Genomic DNA, 12,245 nt, shown 5'->3' with positions numbered 1-12,245 from the left:
CTGGACTTCCTCAACGTCGGAAAGGCTCGTTCTGCCAAGGACGCTGTCAGCAAAGCGGAGAGACCACAGGCTGGGGAGAAGCTTCTGCACACCCTACCCCCGGTTACAGAGTCTAGCGTCCGGGACACACGAAGAGCTCCTGAAACTCAGGAACAACGTGACGACTCACCCAGCTTAAAGCTGGGCGAGGGAGCCGAACACGTCCCGAAAGACACACGGACGGCCAGCGAGCACGGGCCACTCGGGAGACCACCAGGCCCCGGGGACGGCCGGGCCGGGGGCCGTGCGGGGCCCCACAGGCGGCCGGCGGGAGGCTCGTGTGCTGCGGCCGCCTGGACAGCAGTCTGGCCGCTGCTCGGACGGCCCGACGTCAGGTCTGCGCGTGGCCCCCGAGTCCGCCCCCAGGCTCACGCCCCGGAGCGGCGAACGCCTGCCCACACAGAGACTCGCTCGGGACGTTTGAGGAAGTGCCCTTCTTGACTGGCAAAGAGGGGGACAACTCCAGTGTCCACGGGGACAGGCAGGGAGAGAAAATGTGGCCCCTGGAGCCATGGGCTGAACCCCAGCAGAGCGCCCACACTCGCACGACACAAGGGGGGGGCGGGGGGCTCAGACGCAGCACGTGCGCCAGAGGCCGGGCCCGGAAGGCGCTGTGTGAGGCCACGTCCAGTGCCCAACAGGCCGGCCCAGAGCAGGAAGCAGGGCCGGGGAGGGGGCGTGGCTTCCCCAGGGCGAGGGGACTGCCCCGGGGCCTGGGCAGAGGGCGGCACGGGGCTGCGTCTCAGGGACGCGGTGGGCAAGGGAGGCCGTCGTGCCCCTGGACGCCCCCAGCGCGGCGCCCGAGAGCTCTGCTCTTGCCCGGTTCATTCCGGAGCCTCCGCTTCCTCAGTGAGCCTCCCCCAAGAGCCCGGTCCGGGCGCAGCGCTGCTCACACCCTGTAACCGCCGCGCCCGATGAGCGCCCACTTCCCGCCGGGACAGGCTGGAGACGATGTGCTGTCAGACCCTCGGGGACAAGGTCACAGGCAGTGGAGGGTCCGGAGAACCTGAGGTCCCCGGGGCGTGGTCCCACTCACACGCAGACACCAGAGACAGGCCGAGCTGTCGGTGCATTTTCAGGAAAGACAGGGGTGATGGGAGGGGACACGTCCCTAGGAAGAGGTCCAGGGTGTTCCCACGGCCTCACCAAGGTCCCCGGCACAGGGCTGACAGGACCCGGGCTCACCAAAGGGCCAGGCCTGGGCCAAGTCACGCAGCTGTCCTCGGCCAAGCGTGCAGGTTTCCACTGGGGAGGCCCCCAGCCACGTGTGGCCGTGAGGCCAGCCTCCCCCAGGGCACACGTCTGACCCGCTGCCCTCACCCCACACAGCCCCCTCCCAAGTTCGGGGTGTGACTAGCAACCCAGCCCAGGGGGAATGCTCCTGCACAGGGGAGCCAGCCCCACCAGGAGCCCCAGGGCCTTTGTGGCAGCTGCCCAATGTCCCCAGGTTGTCTCTGCAGGTGGGGTGGGGTCAGCAGGAGACCCCACAGGGTGACGACGATGGGTGGTGAGGTCAGAGTTTAGGGATGTTGTCCCCAGCGCCCCCCCACCCCCCACCACCCATGCATGCTGGGCATTGCTCCTTGCCCCACCCTCCCATCCTGTCTGGGGTGCACCCTCTGCCCACCCTTTCAGGGTCCCAGGCCTGTCTGAGGGCCCCCATGGGTCCCCCTTTGAGCCTCTCCTGCCCTGGGACGTGGGTACTCTCGGGCCCTCCCCTCCTGCAAGTGCACTGCAGCCCCTAGGACACCAGCTCTGCCCCCAGCTCCGCATGAACTCCGACCTGTGAAGGTCCGGAGTCCCAGGCCCCAGGAGGAGGGGGCAGGGTAGGCTCGCTGGCTGCTGTTTGGGGAACGGGGCACGGAACTCACGAGCCTCCACCTGGCAGAGCACACTCTCACACGCTCTCACCGCCCCCGCCCCCCCGAGCTGGAGAGCCAGATGCCGTCCAAGGCTGGCGAGCCTGGAGTCAGCGGGGGGACCCCCGGGTGTTGGGGCAAGCCTCCCCGTGTCGGAGGTGAGCTCCTAGAAAGGGGGCTGGGTGAGGGGCGCCAGCCTGGGCCTGCCTCCTCCCGGGGGGTTCGGGTGTCCCTCCCAGCACTGCAGCACAGAGCAGGGGTTCCTCAGAGCACTCGGGGCGGGGGGGCAGCCCGCACCCCGCCACGCAGCCCCCCTAGGTGGAACCACCCCTCCCTGGAGGACGGGCCTGGGGGGCGCGCCCTGCTGCTGGGCGTCCGGAGGGCTGGCCCAGGGTCTGTGCCTCCCCCAGAGCAGGGCCTACACCCCCTTCCTCAACCTCCCCGGGCCCAGGCCCAGAAGCCAATCTGCAGACGGAGAGGGTCACCAGGCCAGCTTTCTTTCAGGTGAGGACTGCCCTCTGGCGTCCTGGGGACAGATGGCAGCATGCCACTCAAAACAGGAGCGAGAGGCCCCAGCAGCCAGACTGGCACCACTGACGGCGGTTTCTGCCAAATCCGCAGGCCAGTCGGCGGAGCCCCCTGCTGGCAGAGGGGTGCACTGCACCCGCCGAGGATCCCCTCACGCAGCAGGTTCCCAACCCGGAAAACTGGGGTGTCCAGCTCCCACCCAGGAACCGCAGCCCTGGCACGCCCACGGGGGGGGGGCCCCCTCAGGTGGGACGCCCCTTCCCGCTCCTCGCCGCTGTCTGCTCGCTCACTGCGGCAGCTGGCTTCCCGGGCGGGAATCAGGGTCCTCCCCAGGAGGGTCTGCAGCCACCAGCCGGGGGCGCCACCCGGAACCTCTCCAATGCGGGGAGGCTGCAGGGCCCGTCCGGCAGGAGGCAGGACGAGCCCCTCCACCCGCCCCCAGCCCCGCCGTGGGGCTGACCAGACGGGCACCCCCAAAGCCCGTGCCCGTGGGGTCCGAGGCACCGGGGGCGCCTGTGACCCGCCTTGGCCCTCCCGGCCCGAGTCCACGAGGCAGGCGGCAGGGATGCAGGATCCACTTTAATGGGGCGACACCCCGGCGACGCTGACTCCGAACAGACGGTGAACCCGGACCGGGACTCCCGCCCCCACAGCCTGTCCTTGGTGCTGACAGCTCGGAGCTGGCGGGCTGGCAGGTCCCGGGTCCCTGCAGGTCCCACGCTCCAGCCCCAGAGTTCCACGGACGCGCGGGCGCCGCCAGCACCTCCGGGACCGCCGGCAGGACCCACCGGTGACGGGGAGCGGGCAGGGCTCCGGGAGTCCAGCCAGCAGGGACACGCCCCTCCTGCCCGCCCCCCAGCTGCAGACGGAAGCATGGAGAGGCCTCCACCCCGGACCCACACGGCGACCGGGCGTGTCGGGAGGCCTGGCCAGGGCAGGCGCCCCTCGGCCGGAGCGCCCGCCAACGGATGGGAGCAGCAGGAAGTGAGGGGGAGGGAGGGGCAGGGTTCGGTGCGGCGTCCATCGGGAGAGCGCGGCCGCAGCTCCTCACGGGGGCCGGGGACAGGAAGTGTGACCAGCACCAGGCGGGACGGCCGACCGAGGCCCTGCGGGGGCCACGGCCTCAGCAGCTGCATCTGGCCCGAGGGGCCGAGTGGGGCCGTGCAGTCCCCGGCCCCGGAGAGGACCCCCGGGGTCGGCCTGGCTGCGAGCCCTGCGTGCACCGCGCCGTCAGCACCGGCGGCCCGGCCAGGGCTGGCCACACGCCCGACCTCGCGGTGGCCCCAGTCCCTGGGGGGCCCCCACCAGTCCCTCGCGGGAAGGCCGAGTTAGGAGGCTGCCACCAGGTCCGCCTGCCTGGGCCTGGCCTGGGCCGGGACTTTCTCTGCGGAGGGAACAGAGAGACGTTTGTCACGGGAGGGCGCACCCCCGGCTGGAACTCCCAGAAGAGAGCGAGGGGGGGGCGAGGGGCCAGGTCCCAGGGCCGTGAGCTCGGGCAAGAGCCTGGGCAGCGCCCCCGGGGACAGCGCGTCACGGATGGGCCGGGTGGGGCCGGAGGGGCCGGAGGGCCCGCAGCGCGGGGAGGTGGTGGCGGCGGCGAGGGAGCGGAAGGAACAGGAACCACCACAGACACCGCGGGGCCCGGGGGAGACCTCCACGCCTGTTCAATGAGGCCCCGGACAATCGTCCCAGGGCCGGGAGCGGCGAGGACGCCGGCCCAGGAGAGTCCACGTGGCCGACCCAGCCTTCCCGGGGCTCCCACGTCAGGTCACGCCTCTCCCAACGGGGGTCGACTCTTCTGAGGTTGCCCGCCCAGCGTGGGGCTGGGTGCTGCCCCCCGAGCTGGCCAGCAGCTCACCCACCGCACCAGGGCGCGGGCGGGACCCTGAGGCCAGGGCGTCTGCTTTGTTCTGGAACCTGCTGCTGCTTCCCAGAGGACAGAGCGTCCCGGAGGACAGAGTGGGGAGTACCTGGGTTCTTTTCAGGCAGGGGCTCTGAAGGGACTTCTGGGAGCTCGAGTGGTTCCTGCAAGAGACGGAAGGAAGGGCCGTGAGACGTGACCCAGAGGTCCACCCCCATGCCCTCGGCGGGGAAGGGTCCCGTCTGCTCAGCTAGACTCAGAACGCTTGAGAACCGCCCCCACCCCGCCCAGGGCCCCGAGGGGACCCCTCCAGCCTCCGGCATTGTGGAGACAAGGAAAGGGTGGTCTCCCGACACGGGGTCCCTGAGGGGCTTCCAGACACGCCGGTGCAGGGTCCGGGCTATGCCAGGGCCGCGGGTGCCCGGGCGTGCTGTGCAGTGGGGTTGGCTGTCCTATGAGTGCTGGTGGCCTCTGGTGGGGGGCACCAACCAGGGGGTGCACGCGGACACCCCAGGGTGAGCAGTGGCACTGGAACCCACCGCCCCAGCCAGCCCGAGGGCCTGGGGAAGCAGGTGGTGCAGGCTGCGCGCATGGCGAGGGCGGCGGCCCAGAGACGGAGCCGCCCGCCACAGAGCACACACAGACCGCCGCGCCAGCACACCCCAGCCCGGCCCAGGCTGCTGAGGCCCACGGGCCGGTGCGCTTGGGCCTGTGCAGCACAGTGGCCGGCGTGCGGGGAGAGAGAACCGCCGGGTCAAAGCCACACTCCTGTCCACTGGGGAGGATGCGACCCAGGGTCCGCAGAGGCGGCACCCCGCTCTGTCTGGGCCCCCCACCACGACGCGCAGGGGCACCCGGGCAGGCCCCCCGCCCGGGCGGCCGGGCTCAGCCCCGGGGGCCCCACCACCTGAGTGATTTCGTTCAGCTCCTCTAGGATGGCGTCTTCGTCCTCCTGCGTGAGGCTCCCGGCCAGCAGCTCGTCTATTTGCTGCGGAAGGAGGGGCCGCGGTGAGGCGCGCGGCTGGGCGGGGGCCGGGGGCGGCACCCCCCGGCGGAGCAGGGAGGCCGCCCTTGACCCAAGCCCCTTCTCGTGACCAGAGGGGCCACCACGAGGCAGGGGCAGGCATGACCCCCCAGGGCGGCCCAGGGGCATCCACCAGGACAAGACGGCCCCCCGCCCTCGCTCACTGGGGAAAGGGGGCCCCCCCCGAGGACGGGCGACGCCTACCCGCTGGTACTCCACGGCCTCCTGGGTCTCATCCAGGATGCGCTCCACCTCCTCTATGGACATCACCTAGACAGGCCCGGCGGGGCGGGCAGGGGGGGGAGTTCCTGAGTCCCGGCCGAGAGGCCTCGCAAGCGCCCCACTCGAGGTCTACCCGGCTGCCAGGGCACATGGCCTCGCCCGGACCCTCGTCCCAGTGAAGCTGGGCCGGCAGAGCAGGGCCCGGCCCACCGCCGGTCATGTCCATCCCGGGCAGCAGCGGGCCGCAGAGGCCGGGCGCTGTCCGTCGGCCCTTCCTGGTGAGACCGGCCCTTCTCACCAGACCTCCCGGTGGCAAGTCCGCTCCAGCAGTTCCAGGCAGGAGCAGGGGAAAGGCAGAAACCGTTTCCTCTGGCACGTGACTCGGTTTCCCTTAGGCAAGCTCCACGCAGCCCCTCTGCCGGACTGGCAGGGACGTGCCGCGCTCACCACGCGGCAGAGCAACCCAGCCAGGGCCCTGGGCCCGCCCCCACCCCCACCCCCGCCCCGGGTGGAGGGGCAGGGCTCCAGCCCGGCCTCGCGGGGCCTCGCCCTCCTGCCACCAGCCACCTCCAGGCTGTGTCTGAGAGGAGGCCGTGTTCACCTCCTCCAGGGAGCCCTCCAGAACAGCTCACCCCACCCTCCCCCCACAGTGACGGGCCCTCCTGCCTCCCCTCCGGCCTGAACACTGCGCCGGCCGCAGGCAGGGCCCCGCCACCCCCCCCCCACCGAGGACCCACCTGGTGCATCCTGTTCAGACACTCGTTCCCCAGCCGCAGCCCCTCCAGCACCTTCGTCTCGATCTGGGCGAACTCGATGCTCTGCACCTGGGGGGACACGGGCCCGGGCCCGCCAGTAAGGGCCGCCTGGCCTGCTCCCGGCCCCGAGCCTCCCCGCCGCCCTCTGCGGCCCACCCCACGGTGAGGGGGCTCATGAGGGGCCGCCGACTGCGCACAAGCAGCTGTGTGCAGCACCTAATGCCAGGGATGCTCCAGGAGCCCCCCACCCCCGACACCTCCGGTCACTGGGGCAGACGCCCGGCCCACCGGAGCCACCCAGAAGCAGCCCAGTCCCCAACCATCTTCCTGTAGCAGCCCGCCTGCCCCCAGCTCCGGAGACCCTCAGCTTCCTGTCACCGCCCCCCTCCCCTCCAGGCCGCCCCCCGCCCCCACCAGGCTGAGGGCTGAGGGGCCTGGACGGGGACGGTGGGTTTCAGGGCCCAAGGGGCTCCCCGCCGCCTACCATGGTCTCCAGGCTGGTGATCTGGTTCTCCGTCTTGTCCAGCAGCTGCTCCCGGTACCGCTTCTTCTTCAGCAGCAGCTTGGCCCGCCTGCAGGGGCGACGCCAGTGATCCCGGGACGCCCCCGCCCCTCTGGCCCCCCAGCCCCGCTGGGCCCCCCACACTCACTCCTTCTTGCCGTCCCGCAGGAGCTGCCGGGCGATGCCCCGCTCGCGCTCCAGCTGCTGCGCCACCCGCTTCTGGTACTGCCTCAGCTTGTCCCGCTGCTGCTTCAGTTGCTGCGGGGATCGGCGCCCGTTACCGCCAGGCCGACCCTCGCCGGGCGCCCCAGCCGCTGCCCCTGGGGCCACGTCCAGAGACACTCCTGGCTGTCCGAACTGGGAGGTGGCCCAGGCACCCGGTGGGGAGGCCGGCGGTGCTGCTCGGAGCCCTGCAGTGCCCAGGGCGGCCCCCACCCGGGCCGGCCAGCCGTGTCCACGGTGCTGCGCCGACGGCCACCGCCGTGTGGCACCCGGTGCCGTCTGAGAGGAGGGTGGGCGCTCTGGGGCCGGGTCAGGGGAGCTGTGGGGCCTCTCGGCTCAGTCACCCCCTGCCCCAGCAGCAGCGGCCTGCGCTCCGGCCTGCCCCTCCGGGCCCCAGCCGCCTTCCCACCGTGGGCTTGGCCTGGCACGTGCTCTTCTTGCCCGGCACGTCTGCGTGGCCCCGCCGGCACGTTCAGAGAGGGTCTCGCACCCCTGGTGAGCACCTCGGACCTGCGTGCTGTCCGACAAAGAATGCAGGGTCCTCCCTGCGCCTGGACCGGCCTCTCCCCGCCTCAGGCACCCGGGCTGGTCCTGGAGCCTACGCAGCAGGGACGCTGGGAAAGGCACCTGCAGACAGGGCACCCTGCCCCCAGGGCTATGTCTCCCAGGTGGGTCGCCCTGAGCGTCAGTCATGGGGGGGGGGGACGCACATCTGTAAAACTCATCATGGTGAGGGGTGGTCCCCGGTGGAGACGCCCTTGGCTCTGCCTGAAGGGGGGTGGCTTCATAGCTCCCTCTAACCGGCGCCCCCTGTGTCTGCCCCAGCACACGGCCAGGCCGCGGTCAGGCACAGGACTTGCACCGACAGAGACACCCAGTCTTCCCAGCCCCGGCTGCCTTTCCTCCCCAGGATGGGGGCACCCACCCCTGCCCCAGGGGGCAGCTCTCTGGGCAGCCAAAGGGGCCTCAGCAGAGGGCAGGAGCACTGGACGGGCCCGGGGCCTTGAACCCCAGAGGGACCTCAGGCAGCGTTTGTGAGTCCCGTGCGGGTTGCACTGTCCCTACCGGGACCCCAGCAAGGTGGATGCTTGGCAGGCGGAAGGTCTCCCCAGGAGAAACCCGAGGGCGGGTCCTTAGAGAACCAGAGAACCGCCTCGGGGGCTCCCCGCTCTGCCAGACGCCTGGTCAGCCGGGGAGCAAAGGGCGGAGGGCGAAGGCGGCGCGCCCGCGGGCAGAGCGGGGCGGGGCCCCGCTGTCCTTCAGGCCGGAGCCGGCCTCCGGAGTGCCAGGGCCCGCACGCCTCCCGCCCGGCGCCCGCGCTGTGCCGGTCCCTCTACTGACAACCCCGTCCCCGGCTGCTGCTGCTTCCGAGGAGCTTCCGTGAAGGGCCTTTCGTAACTCAACAGGGTCAGAGCCAAGGTAAAACCCCTCTGTCATTTCACTTCTCTCTTCGGGAACTCGGTCGCAGGACACTCAGAACAAAAAGCGAGAGTAAGGGCAGATTCTGCTCCCACTTCGCACTGTCTTCCTCCCCGCACTTTTTTTTTTTTCTCGTAACGGAAACGGGTGGTTCTGGACACAGCGTCTCACGCAAAGCACCTTAGTTTCTGCTTCCCCACAAACTAACCTCCGCCCGGGAGCGCCCGGGTCGTCGGCGCCGCAGCGTCATCACCACGGCAACGGGCGGCCCGGCCTCGCCCCGGAACCCGCGGTCCAAGCGGTGGCAGAGGGGCGCCTTAGGGGCCGGACCGGCCTCCGCACGCCGAGCGAGGGCGGCCCAGGCGGACACGAGCCGGTCCTGAGCCCAGGGGCACTGCGGCCGCTCCCAGGCCGGCCCCGTTTTCTCTAAACGCCCAGCTCCGGGGCAGAGACAGGGCGTCACGGACGGCCCCTCGCCCCCGAGCCGGCAGCGCGCGTGGGTGCGGACTCGGGCCGCGTCCCCGGGCTGGCCCCGCGGGGCCCGCGCCGGGAAGCCCTCGCGCGAGCGTGGGCTCGTGCGCAGACAAAGCGCGACCGAGAAACCGAGGGGCATTTCCCACCGGCCCCGGACCGGACGCGGGGCCGGGCCGCAGACGGACGTCTCACCAGGATGGCCTTGTCCTGCTCGGTGACGCGGCTCTGCTTCTTGCGACCAAACAGGTTGCCCATGGCGCCCGGCCCGCGCCCCCGCGCCCCCCACGCCCCCGGCGGCCCCCCGCCCGCCGCCGCCGGCAGAACCCCGTCGCGCCGTCGCCCCGCAGACACCGTCTGCGGCCCCGCCCCCTACGGCGGCCGCGCGGGGCCAGGCGCCGCAGAACGCGAACGGCCCACGGCCTCCGCCTCGGCCCGCGACACAGCGCCCCCTGGGGCCGGCACGGAGAAGTGGCGCTGTGAGCTGCACTCGTAGGGCCTGCGAGGTTGCGGGCAGTGGGCTCCACGTGCGCTCCCAGGACGTGCCCGCCGCGCACACGGACTGAGTTCCAATCGACTCGGGTGGGATCCTTGCACGTGAATCGGGCGCACGGCGTGACTTCGAGGCCAGGGCATGAAAGGCCACACGGCTGGTGTCTTGGGAGCTCAGCCGTCAGGGAGGAGGACCCCGCATCCCCAGAGAGGCCCTGCCCTCCCCGTGACTGCGCCACTTCGGCCCCCATCAGCCGGGCCACCAGCTCGCACCACAGGCACCAGAAGGGCACCACGTGTGCTGGCTGCCTAAACCTCAGGTTAGTGAGCAGGACAGCGGGTGGCGGGGCGTCCCAGCGCAGGAGGCACCCACAGCGGTGGTTTGGGCCCCTGCGGGAGGTTCGGGGTGGAGCGGGGGGCGGGACTGACACCTAGAACCCACCACAGGGGACCCCTGCCCTCTGCTCGCTGGACACTGGGCGACGGGTCATGACTCTCCATCGTCTTCGATTCTGGGGTCACTTGGCCACTGCCCCAGACCCCTGGCACCCTCCGCTGACCTCTGGGCCGTGCCTTTCGGTGCCCAGGACGGATCCGGGGCCCAGTTTCGGTGGCAGCGGCTCCACTGTCATTCCGGGCCTGCAGAGCGGGGGTTTCTCGGGACCTCGTGCAGGGCTGTGCTTCCTGGGCACACGGGGACTGGCACCGGACACACTCAGGCCGCGTCTGTCTCTGCCTGAGCTCCGGAGTCTTCCCGAACTTCCTGGGGTCGTCCTGAGGCCGCCCGGCCACCCAGCGGGGCCCAGTCCCACCCAAGTTTCCAGCAACAAAGGAGCAAACTCCGAGACTCCTCACAGACGGAAGCAAACCTTTGGGCCGGGGCCGGGGACCGTGCCCGGGCATCCATGTCTGTTCTTCCGTGCCGCCCTGGGCACCCGTGGGTCCCTCCACAAGGCTCCTGTCCGAGCGAGCAAAACCTGGTGTCCCTGGGCTGTGACCGGGTCAGCTGGGATCGCTGGACAGCAGGGCTCACAGGTGGGGGCCCTATTGGGCCCTGGCAGGGCTTGGTGGGGTCAGTGGGGTCGGGGGGTCAAGGTCAATCCACTCAACTCTCCATTTTGACTCTTCCACACTCCAGCGCTCCGACCTGGGGAGTCTGAGAATTCAACTGACCTCGAGATTCTCTGGCTGCAGGACACACCACGGGGAGTGGTTTCCCACCGCGACGGACCTGCGGCAGAACCCAGGGTCTTCTCCCGACTAATCCCGCGTCCTTTCTGATTTTCTGACCCCACCTCGAGCTGAGAACCTGCAGCCCGGCCGCTCGTTGTACAAGGGCGGTCTCCCCAGGACACGCAGAAGCCGGCGGCCTGACGCGGTGCCCGGCACCCCGCGCTGCGCGGCCCCCAGGAGCCGACTCGCAGGAGACGCTCCCGGAAGGCCACTGCAGGGGGCTGTTCCCGCCACAGCACGCCCGGAGCGCCGCCCCGTTTGTCACAGACGGCGTGGTTCTTGGGCGGCCGTGACAGGTGACCACGGGCAGGGCAGCTTACTGCCTCCCCCTCTCCGTCTGCAGGCTGCCGGCCGGTCCGAGACTGGGTATGGGCGGGGCCTCCCTCCTGAGCTGCCCCAGGCCCCTCGCCGGCTGCCGGGGTGTGCTGGCCATCTGCGGGGCCTCCCGGTGTGTGGAAGCGTCACCCCGTGTCTGCCTCCGTCTTCACGGGCCGTGTCTCTGGGTGCATGCCTGTCCGCGTGTCCCCCTCCTATGAGGATGGCCATATTGGACTGGGCCCCCACCGTATGGCCTCATTTTGTCCCGATGAGCTCCGTGAAGACCCTCTCTCCAAAGGGGGGCACGCTCTGAGGTGCTGGGGGTTAGACTCCCACAGGAGTTTGGGGGACCCCTAACTTCAACCCCTAACACAGTAAGATCCACACTTCATATAACCTGCAGGGGGGAGCCAGCCGAGTGCAGGTGCCGGGCTGCAGAGGGTTAAATGTTGGGACACATCTTTTGGGGTCTTGAGAGCACACCGGACAGGGGACCTGGGAAAGGTGGGGTCCACCTCCTTCCTGGGAGGCTGGGCTGCGGGCTGGCAGTGGCAATCCCCCAAATGGCCACGTGGTGGCGCTGCAGGACAGGCTGGAGGTGGTGAGGGCACCCAGCACAGGGGGCACCAGCAGGCAGTGGCCCCCTGGGGTCCTTGCAGGAAGGTGGGTCTGAAACCAGGTGGTGTGGGGGTAGCACCTGGATACAGGCGGTAGGGGGGTGCTGCCTCAGCTGGGAAACGTCATCCGTCTGCCCACCTGCTCATCCACCTGTCCATCCACCCCTCTTTCAGCACCTGCGGCACGGCAGGCCCTGCTCCGGGCGCCGGAGTCCCTGCGGCCATGGGTTTGCCCGTGGTGGGGGCACAGGGTGACCTGGTGGTGCTGGTGGTGCGGTGGGTGCAGGGACGGCGGGCCAGCAGTCAGGAAGGGCTCCCTTGAGGAGGTGGCGTCTGATCTCAGAAGCTCCCTAGGCGGAGGGGGGACATGGGAGGCTGCCGGGCCTAACCAGGGAGGGGCTGACCTGACCCTGATTTGTAGAGGTGGCTCCGGCCGCTGCCCCCGGGGAGAGGGGTCATGGCGGAAAAGGGCTCGGAGGCCGAGGGTGCGTGCAGATGCCGTGGGGGAGGGACGTTGAGGACCAGCGGCTGGTAGCTGGGGGGGGCGGGGTCAGACGTGGTCACGGCAGACACGCGAGTCCACACCACTCCTTGGTCCTCACAGCAGCCTGTGAGGGGGTCACGGGGGAAAACTGAGGCATGGAGGAGTCTGTCGCCTGCCCGAGGTGGAGCTGGGATTGGAA

General features: G+C 70.6%; 1 protein-coding gene across 1 annotated transcript; it reads right to left on the bottom strand.

Annotated features, from left to right (window-relative positions):
* Positions 1–2,985: 2,985 nt before the first annotated feature.
* Positions 2,986–9,204, bottom strand: CHMP6 (charged multivesicular body protein 6). The gene is made up of 8 exons (XM_045837426.1): positions 9,098–9,204; positions 6,939–7,048; positions 6,773–6,860; positions 6,271–6,357; positions 5,516–5,581; positions 5,195–5,275; positions 4,397–4,451; positions 2,986–3,810 (listed from the first exon to the last, which is right to left on the bottom strand). Exons 1-8 carry the CDS (start codon positions 9,158–9,160, stop codon positions 3,755–3,757), a joined length of 606 nt encoding a protein of 201 aa, XP_045693382.1. The 5' UTR covers positions 9,161–9,204; the 3' UTR covers positions 2,986–3,754.
* Positions 9,205–12,245: the final 3,041 nt, after the last annotated feature.

Source organism: Phyllostomus hastatus, unplaced genomic scaffold (genome assembly GCF_019186645.2).
Source record: "Phyllostomus hastatus isolate PE091 unplaced genomic scaffold, TTU_PhHast_1.1 phas_contig_210, whole genome shotgun sequence".
Classification (NCBI taxonomy): Eukaryota; Metazoa; Chordata; class Mammalia; order Chiroptera; family Phyllostomidae; genus Phyllostomus; species Phyllostomus hastatus.
Note: the sequence above shows the minus strand (reverse complement) of the source record. Positions and strands in the feature narration are given on the sequence as shown.

Coding starts and splice junctions, on each gene's coding strand:
- CHMP6 (XM_045837426.1), bottom strand. CDS start 9,160: ATGGGCAACCTGTTTGGTCGCAAGAAGCAGAGCCGCGTCACCGAGCAG. Junction 6,358..6,772: donor TCACCAGCCTGGAGACCATG/GTAGGCGGCGGG, acceptor GTGTCCCCCCAG/GTGCAGAGCATCGAGTTCGC. Junction 5,582..6,270: donor GTCTGAACAGGATGCACCAG/GTGGGTCCTCGG, acceptor GGGCCTGTCTAG/GTGATGTCCATAGAGGAGGT.